General features: G+C 45.9%; 1 protein-coding gene across 1 annotated transcript in view; it reads right to left on the bottom strand.

Annotated features, from left to right (window-relative positions):
- Positions 1–6146: 6146 nt before the first annotated feature.
- The window catches only part of CHST10 (carbohydrate sulfotransferase 10), a 32262-nt gene continuing 16926 nt past the window's right edge, over positions 6147–21482 (bottom strand). The window contains exons 5-8 of the mRNA XM_032351796.1: positions 17760–17851; positions 11916–12150; positions 9507–9612; positions 6147–7999 (exon numbers count right to left, since the gene is read on the bottom strand). Coding sequence (XP_032207687.1) covers positions 7462–7999; positions 9507–9612; positions 11916–12150; positions 17760–17851 — 971 coding nt within the window. The 3' untranslated portion in view covers positions 6147–7461. The remainder of the gene's footprint in view (positions 8000–9506; positions 9613–11915; positions 12151–17759; positions 17852–21482) is intronic.

Below are 21482 nucleotides of genomic sequence, written 5' to 3'. Positions count from 1 at the left end.
TGTCATTTTCTCCACTGCAGTTGAAGACCAGCCTCCACAAACAGAACAGCTGCTCTGGACTCACAGTCAGTCCCCATTCCTTTCTTTTTTTTTTTTTTTTAAGATTTTATTTATTTATTTGACAGAGAGAGAGGCAGGCAGAGAGAGAGAGAGGGAAGCAGGCTCCCTGCTGAGCAGAGAGCCCGATATGGGACTCGATCCCAGGACCCTGAGATCATGACCTGAGCCGAAGGCAGCGGCTTAACCCGCTGAGCCACCCAGGCGCCCCCCATTCCTTTCTGAACAAGACATACAGTTAGCTTGATTTGCACCAACTACCCCTGGGGTGAGCATGAGTAAAATCACAGGGGAATCGTATGAAGACCGAAAGGAACGGGTTCCAGATTTAAAATGAACCACTACCATTGCCTCCCCCACCCAACAACAAAAGCTGCAAGCTTCAGCAGTTTCCACTAAGAATAACCTCCTGAGAAGGGAAGATTCCACTCTTTGTTTCTAGAGTTTACCATTTAATGAAATAGACAAGATTTCTGTTTCCATGGCTCTGAGATTTTCGGTGATCCCTCTGTTGATTTGACCTCTTATTCTCTACGGGTAATTTAGCAGAGAGAAATCTGTCCATGTACATCCTGGGCCTAATTTCTGTACAGTAGTGTTTTGAACAGTCATCACTGTGCTAAGAATCATGGAACTTCCCTGCCTACATTAAAGGGAACCTAGGTTTGGGGCAGGCAGGGGCGCTGGGGATTGAGAATAGGAAACAGCGCCCCCTGGAGGAAGTTGGTGAAACAAAGCTGGCGGAGAAACTGCTGGTGGATGAGGGGTGGCCCTAAAGCCCCCTTAACTTTTGCAGCTCTTGTTCTGTGATATCCCCCACTGTAAAATAGGTATTTTCACATCAGTCTTCCTGTTCATCCTCTTATACTTGAGAGTGTAATAATACCATGCAGATCAGAGGCTCTTGACCTTTTCCTTCTAAGGAACCACTAGAGATTTATCCAAAATTTTATGTGTTCCCATATTTGGCTGTTTTTAAGATCGGTAAGAGATACCATCAATGGGAATGCCCAAATTGTGAAACATCAGGAAACGAGGTTTCGTGCATATATATTGGGGGAGGTGAAACAGGTTTTCACTTCTTTCTGCCATAGCGGATTGGAGGTACTGGGGTTTCCCCCGACTTCCTGACCTACATGGGGGTGATCACGCCTTCCTATGGGGTGGTCCCTGGCCTGGAAGTCCACAGCTTTTGGTCACAACTGTCTAGTATCTACTGACCCACTTGAGACTGGAGAATACATCACTGCTATTTTTCTTATCATCCTTCTAATTTCCAGATAATTTCTCAGAGCAACATGCTTACGGCTAGTTCTTTAGTCTTATTCTCTCCATTTTATCTCTTCTCTTAGAATATCAATTACATTTGCTTTTTAAACTGTTTAGCAGTTGTCCTTAAATTTGTTTGCATATACATGAATAAATAACCTAAGTTGGCCTTTAAACAGCACCAGAGAGCTGCAGATACCTTTCAGGGTCTACTGCTGAGCCCTTTAAAGGCATTCTTAATTTGTTACATTTTTGTGGATTCCTAGTATTTTCTTCATATTTTTCTTAGTTTCCATCTCCAAGCTTACATTACCCATCTGTTCTTTCATGGGGTCTACTTTTTTCCATTGGAGCTCTCAGTGTATTAATCAGTTGTTTTAAATTCCTTGTTTGATAATTCCAACATCCGTGTCATATCTGAGTTTGGTGTCAATGCCCTCAGATTGTGGGTTTTTTTCCTCGTTTGTTTAGCATGCCCTGGGATTTTTTGCTAAACTCCAGCCCTAAAGGCCTTTACTGTGAAGGTTTATGTTAATCTGGCTAGGAGCTGGACTGTGTTTAACTTTTGTTTTAACTGTAGGGGTCAGAGGCTTCAGCTTCCTCTACGGTCCCTGCTTCTGTGTCCTCTGTTGTTTTGGGTCTTCCCTAAGACTTCCTCCTCACAGTCTACACCTTGTTCTTTCCACTCTTTCAGTTGTAACTCATTTATATCTGATTCCTGTTGATATGGTGGCAAGCTGTAGCGCGGAGTGAAAGCATTCTACAATTCTAATAATTAAATCTCAGTCTTTTAGGGCCTGTGTCTCTGGGCTTTGACCTTCACAAGGGATTTTTGGTATTATTATTATTATTGATGTTGTTGTTTTACCATTAGGGTGAGATAGGAAGGCGTGAGGGGGCTGGAATTGGATTAAAGCCCTTCTTCCCTGCAGGAAGTCAGGGAAGGCTCTGCTAAAGTCTCTTCCTAGAAAGTAGGGCTTTCTCACCGAGAATGGTTAGGGCATATCTCAAAATGGTTATCTTTCTCCTCCACCTGCCAGAGCCGGCAGGAAGTATCTGTTGACTCTTTGCTTTAAAAAACTGGTGGAATTCCTGGAGGTAAAACCCTTGAAACTCTGGAAAATCCCCTATGACTGTGGCCTCCAGGAATTCTCACTTTCAAGCTAGCCCACACTCAGCACCCAATAATTTGTTAAAATTGCCATCTGAGTGATCCTGCCAGTTTGACTCTGGTAGCCTCTACCCTAGGTAAGGAGAGCTCAGCTGTGAATTTCTGTATTCACCCTTCCCTACGAATTTCACGACAGCAGTTTTTCTTGCAACCTCACATCTCTGATGAGTACAAGAAAAGGTATTGATTTTCAGGGGCTTTTTTTTTTCTTTTTCATTTTTTGCTATTATTGTCGTAAGGGCAGGAGCGATAACTTGCAAGCTCTTTACACATTGGATCTGAAACCAGCAGTCTGGTTATATAATCCTTTTTTTTTTTTTTTTAAAGTACCATGCCAGTTTTATTTCCATTGAATATTTACACCTTGGACAGCAAACCTTGCTCACATACAGTAGAAAACAGATGCGATAAACATGGCTTGAGAAATGACCAGAGTGTGCACCTACAGAACTGTACATCACATCAGATCCACAAGGCAGCAATACTCAGGGGCCAGAAACACTGCTTACTACGAGTCAGTTATGGAATCATAACTTACAGTAAAAATGGGCACGTCCCAAGGCTCAATTTTTATTTTTTTCTTTTGTCATTTACAGTAGAATATTTTGTTGCTATTGCTACACTTTAAATTTACATTCTAACCTATTAAATGCAGAAAGCTAGTGTAAAGCATATAGATTAAGTGTAGGTCCCATACGTATGACAGTTTATTCAAGACTAGTAGGTTTTTGTTTTTTGTATCTTTTTTTTAACTTTTTAAATGGCTAGTGGGAAAGATTTGTGCTTGTGATCAGCTCTTAACTTCAATTTTTACATCAAAGCGTCCCTGAAAACGGTCTTTCAGAGTTAACATCTCTGAATCCATTTCTTCCTTTATGACATGGAGATAATAAACCTTTTAGGCCTACTTCATGTTATTATTTACTTTACAATGTTTTATAAATGGTAAAGCACTAAGTTACATAGGGGTTATTACCAACTTGTCAACATCCCCCACAAATTTGTGGAGTTGTCACCAGGAAATAACTATTAAGCCAGGAATAACATTTCCTAGCTCCCTTGAACTTGTTCTGTTCCCGAAGAATGAAGTAGGAGACATGTGCCCAACTGGTCCATAATAATGTCTCCAACGCTCCTCCATGCTCATTACCCTTCTCCTAGAAGGAGAGGATGAGACCCTGGAAATGATGGAACCATATGATGGAAGAAAAATCCCTGCCTACAAGGAAGACTACTGGTTGTTATGTGTGCAAGAAAATCATTTTATTGTCTTAAGCCACTGAAATCTTGGTGTTTGTTACAACAGCTAGTGTTATCCTATCTAATAAAGAAATTAATACCTTAATACTGGAGCTAGTTACTTATATACATGACCTACTAGTTAGGTGCTCAGTGGTGCCAGAAAAAAAGAAAAAGAAAAAGATACTATAGACTAGAAGGATTGAGACTCAGGTCACACTGTGGTACTATACTGAGTGAAACTGTCACCTGGGATAAGAATGACAAAAAGAAAACAGACTGTTTTGTTATAAAAATTGAGTGTTTAAAGATTCCAGACAATAGGAAATAAGATTGAAAAATACCTGAAACAATGGTCCATTAAGATTTGTCAGGTAAACAGTGACTCAGCCTGAGGAGAAGAAAGATTATGGATGTGATATTCTCATCCAAGCCTTATTTAAGATGGCTTTAGGGTAACAACTATTGACAGGGAGACTGCCCTGGGGGCAAGGAAGCAAAGCTATACTTTCTGCTCCCTACACCTCACCTGCTCCTTCCCATATACCTGCTGCTTCCACCTGAAACTTTCCCCACTTACCAGAGGGCCTGTGCTGCCCTGTTGCACCACTTCCCACACCTCTCCTCTCTTGTGAGCTTGTTGTCCCAGGTTCAGGTCTGGAACCTCACAACCCTGGTGGTAAGGCTCAGAAAATGTACCTTGAACAACTTAAATTTCATCCAGTGGGGTGGCGACGCTTGCTTCCTCTCACATAGCCACCATCTTGATTATTCCCCTCTCCTAATCCAGGTTTCTGCTGTTTCCTGCTTCTGGAGATTCCAGCTGAACAGGCCATACTGGGGTTTAGAGGGGAGAAGCAGGGATATGGTGTGAGTGCGGGGGGAGTAGGGTAAAGGGTGAAGGGTCAAGTGTGGGGCACGGGAAACCAACATCCCTGAGAACCTTCTGGGACCCCTCCTTGGTCAGAGGCTCTTCCTCCCACACCCTTGCGTTAAAGGCTGTCTGCATGTGGTGATCTGCTGCATCTCTGTGTACAGTTAGCCACTATGAAAATCAAATTTCATCTTGGCTCTCAAACCTTCACTGTAATGGTTTTTGGAGCTAAGACCAATAAAACTAAAACGTGTGAGGAGAGAAATCCAGTAAGAGAAAGCAACTTAAGATACAACCCTATTAAGTCAGCCTATGATCATTAAACTTTTAAACTTAAGATAGGGATTGCCCTTCCTATCTTAAGACCACTCCTGGGACGCAGAGTGGCTTTTTAGTTCTTTTAAATCCAGGCTTAATGTTACTTCTGAGTTCTCACCTAGACTTTCCCAGGGGCTGCCCTCTGGCTGCCCATCTCTTCCTTACCCAGAGGCAGAGGACATGCTCCCTGGCAGGTGGGGCACCCCTCTGGCCTGCCCTCGCCCCACCCCCACAGCAGTGGTGGGGTGGGGGATTGTGGGGGGCAGCGGAGAAGGCCCCCATTGATTGGGACTGTTGGGAGAGGGAGGTCCTGACTGTTGCCAGTAAGGACACCAGGAAGGAGGCAGTCAGGTTTGTTCCAGGTTTCTGCCCTTAATCTCCCTCTGAGCAGCAGTGGGGCGGGGGGAAGCTGCTTCAGGAGACAGGCATGGATGCTGTCTCAGGCTCCGAAGGGAGGCAGTGGGTTCTGAAGGTGGAAGAAGCCAGATGACCTCAGTGAGGGGTGAGGGCTAAGGGGCTGCATAGTTCCAGGGGGCCGTGCAGGGTCAGGAGCCCCGCTGGGTAGGGAGGGCTGCGGGAATGCAGGTTTTGGACACACTGTGGAATGCCCAGGAGAGGTTGTGGTGGCAGTCTCTACTCCTTTGGCAAAATGTTAGGAAAATGAACCAAATGCTAGAGAAAAATGACCTAAATCTAAATGCCAGATATAGGGGGTGGGGCTGGCACCCCAGTGTCCAACCTTTTGTTTCTAAAAGGAAGTGCCATCTTTTTAAATTAGGACTGACTTTAAGGCCAATAAAACTAAAACGTGTGAGGAGAGAAATCCAGTAAGAGAAAGCAACTTAAGATACAACCCTATTAAGTCAGCCTATGATCATTAAACTTTTAACTTAAATTCACATATGTTATTCAGACTATTATGTTTCAAACAGAAAGAGATAATCAGCTCATCAGGTATGAAATGATTTTAACAAGACTCCGCTAAAACTTTCTAGAAAATAACTCCTTTACATCCTTTGTGCGTCAGTTGAGGATGAAAGGCTTACCACACTGGCTGCCCTTCATCAATGCAGCCAACGGTCACACTCAAGCCTCACCTCCCCTCCACAAGTCCTGTCTCCAGCAGCCACCTAAGCAGTCAGAGCCGCCCCTCACTCTCGCCGGGCCTCAGGGACCATGTGTAGCCACAGAGCACATTCCCTGAAACTGCAGCACATGGCAGGTTTGGCACATATTTTTTATTTCCTTTTACTTTCACATTTACAAACTCAGGAAGCCATTTGGAGAAGGGGGAGGTTGAGGCTGCCTGAAGAAAACCTGGGCTCGTGGGCACCACACAGACTCGGGCACTCAGGACTTCTCGCAGGGAAGCCTGGCCGGTCTCCCCGGAGCCCTCACTGTCACAGACATCTGAAACAGTAGCTTATAGCCTGGAAGCCTCCATGCCTGGAAGATGCCTCAGCCCGGGGTTTTATTGCTGGTGAATTTGATTATCCAACTTAAGAGTCCAGGAGAAATGGCCTTATCAGAAATGGGCCCAGTGGTAAGCCTTTTGAGGAGATGTAAGGAAACTGGCATGTGTACACTGCACTGATGCTGCGGTGCCGGCCTGGGGCCCAGGCTTGCCTAGGGCCTCCAAGGGCCCTGGAGATAGGCATTGTCCATCCAGAGGCGACAAAGAGGAGAATAATCAGGGCAGGTGTGCTCAATCCCACAGCAGCTGGAGCGCCAGAACCCAACCAGCATTCCCTTTCCCCCTGCTACATGTCCCGTAAGGCCCCCCAAGATGTTCCCTCTCTCAGGTGGGAAAGAATATACACACCACTCTTTCCAAAGTTGCATCTCTTGGGCTGAGGGGAGACAACTGTTTGGCAGGCAGTTTAGAAACATGGACTAGAGGTACCCAGGCATAGATCCTGGGAAGATGGACTGCCGAAAAGTACCCTCGGGTCACCTCTGAGTTTCACAGGAACAAAAGAGTCATGGAAAGAATGGTTTGCCTCTGTGATTATAGCAGCGCCAAGATGAAAGCCAGGTGTAATTTTATTACTCAGATTTGATCCTGTATTAGCCCCGTGTGATTTTTGCAGATCATTAGCTTCTCCATCTCTCCTCAAAGTGCTGGGTGCCATTCTTGCAATCCTTCAGTGACAGGTGGGACCACCTCCCTCTCCAGGGGAGCCTCCAGTGGGTCTGACAGAGGGAAATGACTCCTCCGCCATGTAATTTTTCTTCCCAGACTGTTGAATTGCAAATGTTTGGTCCCATTCCTCTTCTGAGGAGAGTAAAGGCCTAATGGCATTGATAGGGGAGGGGACCGAGGGGGGATCTGCCAGGGCCCTCAATGCATCTTATGTCCAAACTAAGTTGTAACGGTCAGGGTCCAGCTTCATCAGCCGAGGCATGCCCAGGTCCATGCAAGGCTGCAGCGTCTCCAGAAAGAGTGGAATGGAGGACAGGACATTTCTGTACTCCCATCTCCCACCTGGTTAGCCTCTGGTCTAACAGATATTTGAATTCACAGTTCTATACATTAGTTTAACAAAAAATCTGGCTTCTGATACCCGAAGAGTTTAAAGTCCCCTTCAAAACGTGCATACAGGCGCCGGATGTCCCGTTTGCTGATGCCCAGGAAGTAGCGCTCCACCTTGGTTTTATTGTACACGGTAATGCCCGGAGGGATGGTGGGGTAAGACACCAGGTGGTCTATGCCGGCTTCTTTTAAGATGTAGGGGGCATCGTCCTCCAGGGTCTCATGGTGACCGATCACACTGTACTTTATCTCGCAGGGTGCGCACAGTTCAACATATGTCACCCAGTGAATGATGTGGTCCCCAAACTGAAGGTCCAGCCATCTGTGGTTTGGATCGCCCAAGTACCGTACAAAATCTTCGAACTGGATGCCCCTGGTCTCCGTGCGGTTCTTCCTGTATTTCCTGATGATGCCCGGGGCAATCTCATGCCGGTACCATGGCTCAAAGCGGGGGTTGTGAACAAACTTATCTTTAAATGCAGAAATCAGTCTTTCGAAGGGATCTCTGACAATAAAAAACTTAAAATACGTTTTCAAGCTAAGAAGAGAAATGAAGAGAAACATGCAGTTAGGCCACTGGCTGCCAGTGGTAGCCAGGGTGAGGGGGCACGAGGGCAGAGTGCCTGCTGGAGCAGCCATAGCCGCGGTGGCCAGAACGCGCCCTCCGGTGAGGAGCGAGTTCCACACATTTCTGAATCCACCCAGCTGCCTCCGGCAGCAGAGCCTGTTACTGGCCCACCTTATGGTGCGGAAAGAGAGGTTCAGAAACCATTAACTGTCCCAGGCCACAGGACTCATCACCCCAGAGGGCCACTGTGAAGACACTACTTAGCTTAACAGATACACAAATATTGCAAAACTTCAAAGATGTCTGAAAGACTTGTTTTGGGGTACAGACCCGAAAAGGTCAGGAACCCTGAGTGAGGTAGGAATGGTGGAGACCAAAGGAAGATACTCTAAGGGACCTCTGTATAAACACAATTTGCAGTTGCCAGGGGAAGGGCCAGCCAGAGTAGGGTGCAGGTGAGAGGGGGAGCGGCGAGGTTGTAGCTCTAGCTGGCAGGAAGGCGGCCCGGGGCACTGCCCACAGTGGTGGGGGTGGCGCAGAGGCAGCTGTGGGACAGGCCTATTATGGTGCTGACCGAATAATGACAACACTGGCCACTGCCGTAATTACAGCGCCTACTCCATACCGGAAAATGGCTCATGGCCTTATACGCCTGAGCTCATTTCTCTCACAAGAGCCCCCAAGACACCAGCGCTCAGCTGGACAGAGAGGCCCGCACTTAGCTGGGGGCCTCTCAGATGCTGCCTAACACCTGCGTTTTACAGGTTTTGCACAAACTGGGAAGACTAAACAACCAGCACTAGAAGTAATGAGAATCAAATAGCCAAAAAGCAAGGGAGATCAAAGTTCCTTTGGTGCCCTGACATCGACTTGCTGCTCAAGGGTTCAGATTCCTTCTGAGTCTTGTTCTGCAGTGTCATTTCACAGCTAATAACAAGAAATTTTCAGTTTCCTAGCTAAGTCATTTTTAACATGCCTAGCTAGTCTCTATCCTCACTGTGATCAGTGAGGTCTGACTCTCTTTGCCTGTGTTAGGTCCAGTCCCCACCACCTGTCCTCTGGGCAGCTACCACGGAAGCAGGTGCAAGGCCTCTGGAAGAAAATTCAAAAACTAAGTGGGGTTCCCCTGTAATCCAAATCCCTTCCCTGTGACCTAAAGGTTATATTCAATAAAGAATCCATAAAACTTAACAGAATCAAAGCAGAACAAAAATGACTACTCACTTCTATTAAGAAAATTATATAACCTTTGTTTTAATGGACTGCATGAAGGTAAGGGTGGAGAAGATTTTCTGAAATTCTCACATAGTTTTATGAATTTAAATGCACTGAACATGGGCCATATGCTCAGCTGCCTCTCACAAATGTAAACCAAAAGCCCCCAGCAGTCCTTGGAGCAATCTGAGGCATATGGAAAGGACAGACATGAGCCTCGGGTCTTACCCAAATTCCCCTCCCCTTAGGAACCTACTCCTACCGCTTCTGAATTTCTGCATCACTGAAGGAAGAGAGACGAGGGAGGCCATTCTTCTCATGGTCATGAACCACATTTTCAGGGATCTCTTCAATGGAAGGAAAAGCTCCTGGGAAGGAAACATGGGAGAAAAGGTTGGCTGCCTCAGTGCTACCCTTAAAGGAAGATGCCTGGTCTCTTACTTTGGCCTCCATGTTCCCTGCAAGCTCCCTTAAATCCCAGTTTAGGTCTTTAATTCCAACTGCTTCTGCCAGCAGGATGAGAGAGTGAAGAAAAGCTTCTGGTAATCCATAAGCCAACTAGAGGCAACAGACGAGTTGGGGTGGGGAGAGCAGGAAACGGGGGTGGGCGGGCGGTAAACACTGCTAATACCTACCCCTGGCAAAACACCTAAATTAGGTGAAATTGTACATTTAAAAAAGATCCCTGTGTGCAGAAAGGATTCCTAAAATGAGCAATACTCATTCTACTTTGAAACTGGGGGAAAATGCCAGAGCAGCAGGACCAAGAAATACTGCTGGCTGATGCCCCCATTGGGGGCCCATCATCCCCAATGGGCCTGGCTCTCCCAGCTCCACATCCCTAAGCCTAAGGTGGTCCTAGGCAATGTTACCATGTACCAGACTATAAGTGGCAAAGCTGACTGGTGCTGGGAAAACCTGACCAATGCTGTGGGAATAGTGTGATATAGCTGAGGCAGGGGACGAGGAGGACAAAGTGTCTAGGAAGGCAGGACAGGACCAAAGCCACAGCACCCAGGTCAGTGCTGGGGTCTTGGGTGGACCCCATCCTCAGGTTGCTGGACTGGGCAGGTTTTTCATTCTTTTCTCAAGACAAACAGACACAAAGCATCGGTATCCACAAAGGTTCTAGCCAAGCCTCCACAAACCTTCCCATCTATCGTCGTCTTAATCCTGTTGTGTTGAAGTCTGGCAGGGAAGGATCTCTGTTGGGCCATCTACACAGCAGCCACTGGCTTGACTGTTTGATTCACCCCTCCTCCCAAGTATGTAAGCACCACTCCAGAACTCTGTGCTAAGTGCTATGGATGGCCATGAAATGAGCAAGACAAACATCTGCTCTCAAGGGGTAATGGAAGAACTAGCTCTGGACCTGCTCAAGTACTTGTCCCCATGCAAGCGTCTCTAGGGATGACTGAAGAGAGCCACAAGGCCCATCTTCTATTTTATGACCTGGCAAACCTGCCCCCATTTTTATCCTGTACTTATAAATTGGTGTTTACTTCTGTAAAGTCTAATGCTTTGAACTGTGGTGGCAGATTTATAAGACTTTTGTGTATTCATTGTTTTAAATTTGATTTGTGACCTCATTTTTTTGATATCAAAAATCCAATACACTCTCAGATTACTCAAGAAACACATTAGTTATACACCATAAGATGAGGCAAGTGTCTCCCCCCAACCCCCCGCCCCAAAGAGCCACAAAAAGGCCAAATAAAGCAACCAGGAAAAGGACCATTGACCACCAACTCTGAGAACAGCAGCAGGAGTGGTGGGCTGGAGGACAGAGACCACAGGGCCACCTCCCACAGAGATCTGAGGGCTGATTCCTGGTCCTGAAGTCAACTGCTGTCGACTGGAATTATGTTCCTGGAATTAACTTCCTTCTGTCTGAAGTTAACAGACAGAGCCCATAATTATCTTGGACCAACTCACGGTAATTGGGGTTTAAACAAACAAACAATGGTATCTGAAAAGAGTAGTGAGTAATCAAAACCAGTAGAGTATGAGGTCACTTTTCAACGATCTAATTTGTTCCCAAATAAACATCTGATTTCCTGAAGCAAGTTGATTCAATCTTCTGAATATGGAAGCTCAGTATAAAATGGGGACCCTTCTTTCTAGCCATGTTGCACAGAATACTTCATCTGTGGGTGAGGGGCCCCCAGGTCCACCTGACAGGGCTCCCTTTCCAGGCATGGGTGCAGGCGTTTCCCCTACAGAGGGGCAGCCGGGAGGCCAGTGAGTGTGGAGCCTCAACGTATCAGGAGAGAGCTAACCACCAGTAAGGCGCCAGTGCACTGAAGAGAAGAAAAGGGATTAGCCCAGGGGAGGGTGGTGGTGGAGGGGGGTGGACAGGCTGCTTGAGTCAGGAATTCCACTCTGGAAAGTGAGGAAAGGAGATTCCAACCACAGATGTGGCCCTTTGAAAACCTCAGTATATAAAACTTTCAAGCCAACAGCTTTAAACCAGAAGTAAACACCAACAGGGGAAACACTCCAGAGAACCATCCATAAGGTTACCAGCCCTTCCACAACTGTCCCTGCCTTTGGCCCCGCTCTGCTGCCTCCGTTGCCCAGTCCCAGGCTGCCGCCCCCCAGACCCCACGCCCCCAGCTAGGCAAACCCTGCTGTCCACTGACCACAGACATCCACCCAGCCCTGCACGCACCATTTAACACGATCAACACTTTCTTCCACTGGGTGTTGCCCACTTTAGGAGTCTGGCAGAAAAGAATCTTGTGCTTGTCACAGACGAATATCCGATCCAGGACAAACTTGGAGACCGCGGTGTGCGAGAGATTCTTCAGGGCTTCATCCCTGCAGACGTTTCTGATGAGTTCCAGGCGCTCCACATAAACGAGGGGTTGAACAAGCCGGTTGTCTGAAGGCACCTTCCCAGTGGGCTGCAGGTAACAAGGAGACAGAAGCAGCCCAAGGGCTCAGTCAAAAGCAAACAGTAGTGAGCCCCAGGAGCCCCCCAGGGAGGCCCTGCCCCCTGACCTCATGCTGCCTGCTGACACGCAACGGTGAGAACCAGAGCTGGGGGAAGAGAATAGGGGAGACTCCTTCAGGGGCCTGGCATTCAGGTGACATGGATGGGCTGGACCAAAGCTCAGCCAGAGACACGAGGAGGCTCCTTCACCCTCAGTGGCTCAGACCAAGGAGGAGGTGCGGCTGAGTTCTGCCTGCCACTTTGCTGATGGCAGGCATTAGGGCCCATAGCGTCCTGGACACAGCAGGATACTTTGCATTCCGGGATTTCAGTGAAGGCCGGGTTCCACCCCCCTCCTTCTCCCTAGCACTTCCCTCCACATAATTCTGAGTGTACATGTGCGGACACTACATGAGGACCAGTCATCTACATACGTGCTCTTTCAAAGACTCTGGTACACCGGTAGAATGGTTTATTAACTAGAGAAACACACCCTAGGTCATTCAGTACGAGTTTTCAAAATGCTGAAGCCATTATTCCATCTCCTCAGTGACAAGCACGTAGTTATGCCTCTCTGGCATGCAGTTTAAGAAGAGAGCTCTGTGTGGTAGTGGTGTCTGCTGTCCAGGAAGCATGGCCCCTGTGGGCAAGTGTTGGAGCATGCCGGTGCTGGTTTCTGCCGTGTCTTCCTACCAGGTGGGGAAGTCCATATGAGCACTGGCCAAAGACACTGATCCAGAAACCCTGTCTGCCAGGAAAGTAGGCCTGGAAGTGAGCAGACGTGGACCACAGGGCCTGGGGCTGGGGGGGCGTGGTCTCCAGCTGGGTTTGAGGGTTTGAGGTTGGGTGCACCTGCACAAGGGCACTGCTGGGGCTGTGTTTACTCTGTGACGTCTTGATTCTGAAGTGTTTGATCACCTCGGAGTTATCTCAAACAGGTCTCTCAGAAGCTTTCCCCCTCAAAACCAGTGTAATTTCATGTGTGTGTGTGTGTGTGTGTGTGTGTGTGTGCTAGGATGGTTCCTCTGCAGCCTGCACACACGGAGTCATCACTCTCCCTATGTGGGCTCCAGCAGGCACCCAACACTGCAGCTGTTGTCCGCAGCCCACCCTACCCACCCCTGCCTCAACTGCCACTCTTTGTGGGCAACCCATTTTTAATACCTAGGTGCTGGTTAGATTTTTTCCATAATGTTCCAGAACATTACACATTTTGCCAGGATAAGTCAGTGTGGGCTTCTCTGCCAATTTTCCTGGAAAGCAGGGAGCCCTGTCTACCTGCATCCTCAGCTCAGAAAATGTCCTTTTTCCTCAGGATGCTTAGGCAGGAGTGGAGCTCACATGTGACAGAGTATGGAAGTCATCTGAGGTTAGGAGGTAGGCGGGGGTTTCTGGGTCAGAGTGTCCCGCATCTCACATAGATTTTCCCACCTGGTGGGAGGACTCTTTAGAGCAAAAACCAGCACCAATGTACCCCAGCATTTGCTCACATTGGCTATGCTTACATACGATGGACACCACTACTAAGTATAACTTGTCCCCTCTGATTACAAATAGTTTAAGAGGTATAATTGTGTGCTTACTCAGGAGATGGGAGTCTTATACCATATATTTGTTATACCTCAATGAACGTCTTTAAAAAAGGAGATACACAAAAGTTCTGACGGTGGTTGAAGAGAGCTATGGATTGCAATGGGCCGTAGTTGCTGTTTTTTCCTTACAATGCAGGATATTTCTTTAAAATACATGAGTATATCTTCCTTCTTCATCAAAAAAAAAAACTTGGTTTAAAAATATTAGCTGGTGGGGGAGCACCTATAATGACTTCTACAAAGTTCTATTAAACTGTTTCAAGTCCTCTGTGAGTGATTTCTACCACATTTGGGTACTTTTTGTATCCAAAGGTGGCTCTGCAAACACATTTATGTCTCTCTTCCTTCAGCATGATCTGCAGCAACTAAAAGCCACAACTCTGCCAGAACACCCTCTGAATTTCCTTCCAGGGCTTACCTGTCCCTTTCTTAATAGCCATGGGCCCCTTCTCATCTTTCCTTCTTCCCCTTTTCTACAGAAAGACAGCCACTATTTCTAGCCACTTCCTGAAGTGCCCCATAAATCAAAGATGAGTCAGTATGGTTGGCAAGGAAAGGAGACGCAAAATGGGTTTGACTTTCCTTCTTATGAGAAAGTTGACTTAAAAAAACAAAAAAGACGAAAAAGCTCAAGTTCCAAATCATGCCAGATACACTTTGGGACTGCTTTAGAACCTAACACAGTATCTATAACAGAAAAGGGCTTTTGTTAACACTTGACTCAAAACTCTACTGCTCTGTCACTCGGCAGAATGAACTGTTCGAAAAATATTTACCAGTCTTTACTCTGTGTTTGGATGTAGTTGCAAGTGTTGTGTGGAGACACTGGGAAAGCCTCAGCTGAGGAAGAACATGTGGCACTGTCCACGTATGTGTGTGTACATGCAGAGGTGGGGGTAGGAGGTGAAGAAGACAGAGTGGTCAGTGGGAGACACGCCAGTAGTTCAGTGCCACTGTGTCCTCAGTGACTTACTAACCCCTCCCCATTCACATCATGGTGGAATGTCTGCCCACAGAGATCTTCTGGCTTTCCAAGAAGCATCCCGAAAGGTAGTTCTGAATAGAGTCTGTTCCTCCAAGTCCACTCCTTTGGCAACCTCAGTCATGGCCCTTTTCCTCAGCCCTTTTCCTTGAAATGTTTCTGCTGCTGTTTATTGTCTATTCATTCCCTTTAAGTTACACAGAATTTCTTCCCAAGAATTCAAACCAGAGGGTCCCCTAACTTAACATTACTAAATGGACCAAAATGCCCTTTTGTCTGTTAAAACGCACTAGGGTTAAAAAAAAAAAAATGCACTAGTGTATTTAGGCAATCAATTTATGGGGCAGTTGTAAAACCAGTCCTCCCCCAGGGACTGGGTCAGTTACAAAATGGGGAGAAGAGCATGTTCTTCCAGAACACATGAGAACAAGGACCCTAGAAATACTGGGATAACAGAGATTTCTACCCCTCCACCCCAGCTTCCTGGTCTTCCCTCATGGATCTACCATAACCAAACTCCCTGACATAGTTTCTCACATGTATGACTCAATTTCCTGGGTTTCCCTGGTGAAGGGAAGTGTCTTCCTTAGGTCAACACATTCTGGAAGTGAGGGTGGGCACCCGCAGACTTACCCAGCTCTGAGCCTTCACAGGAACCTCCCTTCCTCCCCAGGGCACACGAGCACAGGCCTGCCACCCTGGCCCCTGCCTTCCTGCTTTCATAAATGGAGTCTAATTTAACATCATTCCCTCCCTAACCCCAACTCTTCCTCACTTCTCTCCTCTCCTCTATTCCAATTGCTTCAAACCTTAGCTCTAACCTGGATTGCGGATGACACTCAGGAGCTGTGCTTCTCAGGGCACCTCCAAACAAGAGGTCTTGAGAAACTGTAGAAAAATCTCCCTCATTTCCAAAGCTGTTCTTCTTCAAGCTTAAGCATTGTATATAGAGAAAAACCATTTCTCATTCAGTTGTGCTTATAGACTGGCATGGTTTTGTTTTCTTTCTTTGCAAATATACTAAGAGAAACGCATTATATTAGTTTCAGGTATACAAACACATTGATTCGACAGCTGCATGAAATAGACTTTTAAAGGCAAGCTACACAACCTAATTACATTTATAAGTCTCCTTTCTTTTGGAAAGACAGATGCTGAGTTTAAACATCTAATGACCCCTGGTTTCAGAGAATTATGTCTGACCGCTGTTTCCTACTCTCTTTACCTTGCATCTGAGTTTCGGGAGTATCAAGGGGACAGGGAAGCAAGAACAGGGAACAGAGGACATGTACTTGAAAGTCCCAGCCCACTACTTGCTGTCCCTGACATACTGGCTCTGTTCCTTGAGCCTCACACTTTCCAAACGCAAAATGAGAGTAAAAATACTTACAGCACACGGGTGCCTGCGTGGCTCTGTTGGTTAAGCGTCCGCCTTCTGCTCAGGTCAAGATCCCATGGTCCTGGGATCGAGCCCCACGTGGGCTCCTTGCTCAGCTGGGAGCCTACTTTACTCTCACCTCCCACTCGCACTTTCTCTCTCTCTCGCTATCTCTCTCTTTCAAATAAATAAATAAAATCTTTTAAAAAAAATACTTACAGCTCAAAGGGCTGTTTTTGAGGACCAGTAAGATTAAAACCCAGTGAAGTCTTCTGTGGACTACAAGGCATGTTCTGATGCAGTATTTCCAACCACGATTACTTCCGCAGGCCCACAGTCTTTGCAGGAAGAGTGTTCCTCCGTCCCTCAAGAGTGACCTCCCAGGATGGTCACTTTTGTTCTTTACGAGCCTCAGCAGCCAAGCAGCACCCTTGAAGTCTCAGAGCACCTTATTCCTCTTGTCAAACTCTTGCCCAACCTCCTGGTCACTACTGATCCCATTAACTAAACATATATTTCCTTACCTCCTTCTATTAAGGCCACCCTATTACTTCCTACCGGTTTTTCTGGTTTCCTGTCTCTGGGGTTTATCCACTCTCTTTCCTTGTCCTGGAAAGCCTCAACCTAAAAGCCACATTCCAGGCCTGCTTCATGGAATTCTGCAGACTTAACCCATCCATCAGTGACTTGCTACCTATAAACTCCAACAGCATGTCACTCTGACCACATGCATACTCACTAGACTTTGTTGGGTTCTAATCTGTTATCCTTATCCTACAAATCAAGGACGAGAACTATCTCTTTCTCTGTGGCTTAATGCTGGGTTGGTAAATGTCTTATAGCTCGATCTACCCATTTCATTCCTTTAGACATACCTGCAACCCAAACTTTCCAGACCCAGAATGGGGGTAGTGAGCGAGAGGGGAATCTCAAGAGTGTGCCCCGCGTCTCGGCTGGGGAACAATTGGGAATTTTTGTGACAAAGGAGACTGAGGAGAAAGAGTCAGAATACCAAGGAAGGTGAGTCCTGGGTAAAAGTCAGCAGCCTTGGGCCCTGCCACTAAGTCCCACACAATTTGGAATGATTAGCCTTTTTCCTAAACTCTGTTCTTTCTTCCATGCCATCCAGAGGTGAGACTGGCTGCTCTTCTGTCCAAGAACACTTCTAATTTGAAAAGTCCATGATTCTGGGTCACAGACCTTTCCCCACTCCCTTGGTTTTCTCCTGACCTAGTCCAACATCCTCCATTCCCCCGCAAGGCTCCTTCTCCGCTGGTCAGGGATTCAACATAATCAACATTTACAGAGGATCCATGATGTACAAAGCGCTTTGAGGAACATAAAAATAGATGTGACCATGCCATCTTCTAGGAGAAGCTAAAAAGATGAGCGGAAATGTGCTGAAGTGACACAAGGCACAACTCCACAGCAGGAGAATATGACGGTCAGAGGACACCAGCTGATAGCATAGACAGAGGGGAGGCTAGTTCCATGTGATAAGAGTACCCCCTGGAGCCACAGGGGGTGAGAAGGGGCCACCACAGCTCACTAAGGAAGCAGCAACCCTGCGCCTCCCCCAACGCTGACCATGTCACAGAGGACAGTGCCCTCTGCCTTGCTGTGCCCACCTTCAGTTCCTCAGGAAAGTGCTTCTCTCCAGGCAACTTCCCCGCATCTGGCACAGCTGTCAGGAACAGGAACTCCTGTTTGGCACTGTATGCTAAGAGACAGAGAGGTTAAAGCGTCTTCTCATGGAATAACAGACACACAGATCAGCAGGACAGAACAAAGGCCCCAGAAATAGGCCCACACAAATATGCCCGACAGACATCTGACAAAGGTGCCAAATCAGTTCAGTGGAGGAGAGTCCTTTCAACAAATGGTTCTTCAGCAACTAGACATCTATAGAAAAAAAGAACCTTTACTTGACCTCACACTTTATTTAAGAACAAACTCAAAATGAATCAGCACTTCAATGTGATAAAACTTTTTTAAAATATAGGAGAAAATCTCTGAAAAAGATTTCTATGTTTTCTGGGCTCTCGTCAAAATCTAAAACTTATACTCTGCAAAAGACCCTATGAAGAGGACAGAAAGACAAGCTACATGCTGGGGGAAAATATTTATAAATCAAGTATCTGACAAAGGTCTCATACCTAGAATATATAAAGAATTCTCAAACTCTACTGCAAACAGACAAACAATCTAATTAGACCCTCTCACACTGTTGGTGGGAATCCAAGTTGGTGCAGCCACTTTGAAAACAGCGTGGAGGTGCCTCAAAAAGTTAAAAATAGAGCTATTCCATGACCCAGCAATTGCGCAACTGGGTATTTACCCCAAAGATACAGATGTAGTGAAAAGAAGGGCCATGTGCACTCCAATGTTCATAGCAGCAATGGCCACAATCACTAAACTGTGGAGAGAGACAAGATGCCCTTTAACAGATGAATGGATAAAGAAGATGTGGTCCATATATACAATGGACTATTACTCAATCATCAGAAAGGATGAATACCCAACTTTTGCATCAACATGGATGGAAATGGAGAAGAATATGTTAAGTGAAATAAGTCAAATAGAGAAAGTCAATTATCTTATGGTTTCACTTATTTGTGGAAGATAAAGAATAGCATGGAGAACATTAAGAGAAGGAAAGGAAAAATGAAGGGGGGGAATCAGAGGGGGAGATGAATCATGAGAGATCATGGACTCCAGGAAACAAACTGAGAGTTTTAGAGAGGAGGGGGTTGGGGGGATGGGTTAGCCTGGTGATGGGTACAAAGGAGGGTACCTATTGCATGGGAGCAATGGGTGTTGTAAGCAAACAATGACTCATGGAACACTACATCAAAAACTAGTGATGTACTGTATGGTGACTAACATAATAAAAAAAAATAAATAAAGGGGCACCTGGGTGGCTCAGTGGGTTAAAGCTTCTGCCTTCAGCTCGGGTCATGATCCCAAGGTCCTGGGATCAAGACCCACAACGGGTTCTCTGCTCAGCAGGGAGCCTGCTTCCCCCTCTCTCTCTGCTTGCCTCTCTGCCTACTTGTGATCTCTCTCTCTCTCTGTCAAATAAATAAAATCTTTAAAAAAAATAATTAAAAAAAATAAAAACAAGAAAATGGGTAAGACATGGACTGACATTTTACCAAAAAGGATCTACAGATGACAAATAAAACATGAAGAGATATTCAATGTCATTAGTCATCAGGCAAATACAAATGAAAACCACAATGAGATACTACTACACACCTATCAAAATGGCTAAAATAAAACATAGCGAAAACTCCAAATGCTAATGAGGATGCAGAGAAACTGAAGAACTTACAGAGCTGGTGGAAATGTAAAATGGAATAGGTGCTCTAGAAAAGTTTGGTAGTTTCTTTAAAAACTAAGCATTTAGGGGTGCCTGGGTGGCTCAGTCCTTAAGAGTCTGCCTTTGGCTAGGGTAGTAATCCCAGGGTCCTGGGATCGAGCCCTGCATCAGGCTCCCTGCTCCAGGGGAAGCCTGCTTCTTCCTCTCCCACACCCCCTGCTTGGGTTCCCTCTCTCATTGTGTCTCTCTCTGTCAAATAAATAAGTAAAATCTTACAAAAACAACAACAACAACAACAACTAAGCCTTTAACTGCCCTATGACTTAGTAATTGCATTCCTAGGCACTTATCCCAGAAAAATGAAAACTTATATCCACATAAAAACCTATACACAAATGTTTATAGCAACTTCATTTGTAATAGCCCCAAACTGGAAAAAAACCCCAGATGTCCTTCAACAGGTGAATGGATAAACAACAGTGGGTCATCCATATGATGAACTACCACTCAGCAATAAAAAGGGACAAAGTATTGAGACACACAATAATAGCTGGATGAATCTTCAGGAAATTATGCTGAACAAACAGAGCCAAGGCCAAAAGATCATATACTGTATATAACATCTTTTTTTTTAAGATTTTATTTATTTATTTGACAGACAGAAATCACAAGTAGGCAGAGAGGCAGGCAGAGAGAGAGAGGAAAACAGGCTCCCTGCTGAGCAGAAGCCCGATGCGGGGCTCAATCCCAGGACCCCGAGATCAAGACCCAAGCTGAAGGCAGAGGCTTAACCCACTGAACCACCCAGGTGCCCCTGTATATAACATTCTTAAAAAATATATTAGGGAGAGACTAGACTAGTTGTTTCCAAGGCAGGTAGGGGCCAGGGGATGGAAACAGGGAGAGGGAGGTAGATATGGCTACAGGGCACCTGGATGGCTCATGTGGCTGGGTGTCTGTGTTTGCCTTGGGTCATGGTCGCATGGTCCTGGGATCAGGCCCTGCATGGGGCTCACTGCTCAGAGGGAGTCTGTTTCTGCCTCTCTCTGCCTCCCTCCTCATGCTCTCTTGCTCCCAAATAAATAAATAAATCTTAAAAAAAAAAAGAAAAAGGAAAAAAGGCACCCCAGGGCTCCTTGTGGCGATGGAGATGTTCTGCATTTGACTGTATCAATGTCAATACTGTGATTCCAACTCTGCACTACAGTTCTGGAACATGTTACTGTTGGGGTAGAGTAAAGGGTACATAGGATTCTGCATTCTCACAACTGCATATGACTCTACAGTGATCTCAAAATTAAAGGTGTAATTTTAAAAAACCAAGTTAGGGGCGCCTTGATGGTTCAGTTGGTTAAGTGTCCGACTCTTGGTTCTGGCTCAGGTCATGATCTTAGTTGTGAGATGGAGCCTCCAGTTGGGCTCTGTGCTTGAGATTCTCCTCCTCTGCCCCTCCCCCACTTCTCTCTCTCTCTCTCTCTCTCTCTCATAAAAATCTTAAAAAAAAAAACCCAAAAACCATAAACCCAAGTTAGCAGTCAAGTTAGTATTTACACATTAGTTTAAAAATTCATGCAAAGTGAGATGAGATCAGACCAATCTTATAAAATTCTAGTCCAGAGTAATAATTAACAAAAATTTGCTTTGGGAGAAACACTTGGGTAGAATTTGAAGATAATTTTCATATCTCTACAACCAAAGAAACATTTACTTTGGAAACTGCAATGTCTAAAAACATAATTAGAAAAAGTAGGTAGCAAAAGAAAGCATAAAAAATCGGCGTAACAAAGCATGAACAAAGGCACATTTATTTCATTTAAAAAACAATCAAAACCTCCTCCTCTTGGTCATGAACACACACTGACCTGCAGCCTTCCACCTGCACAGGTTGGGCTGCTACACCTCCCCTAGGTCCCAGCTGCATGCTCTAAGTACACACTATAGCCTGGTGTCCGGTAAAGACATCTTCCAAGTATCCGACAACAATAATTATCCCATCTCCCTACTCATTAAATACCTTTAGGTTATCAGA

The sequence above is a fragment of the Mustela erminea genome, chromosome 7, assembly GCF_009829155.1.
Source record: "Mustela erminea isolate mMusErm1 chromosome 7, mMusErm1.Pri, whole genome shotgun sequence".
NCBI classification, from domain to species: domain Eukaryota; kingdom Metazoa; phylum Chordata; class Mammalia; order Carnivora; family Mustelidae; genus Mustela; species Mustela erminea.
Note: the sequence above shows the minus strand (reverse complement) of the source record. Positions and strands in the feature narration are given on the sequence as shown.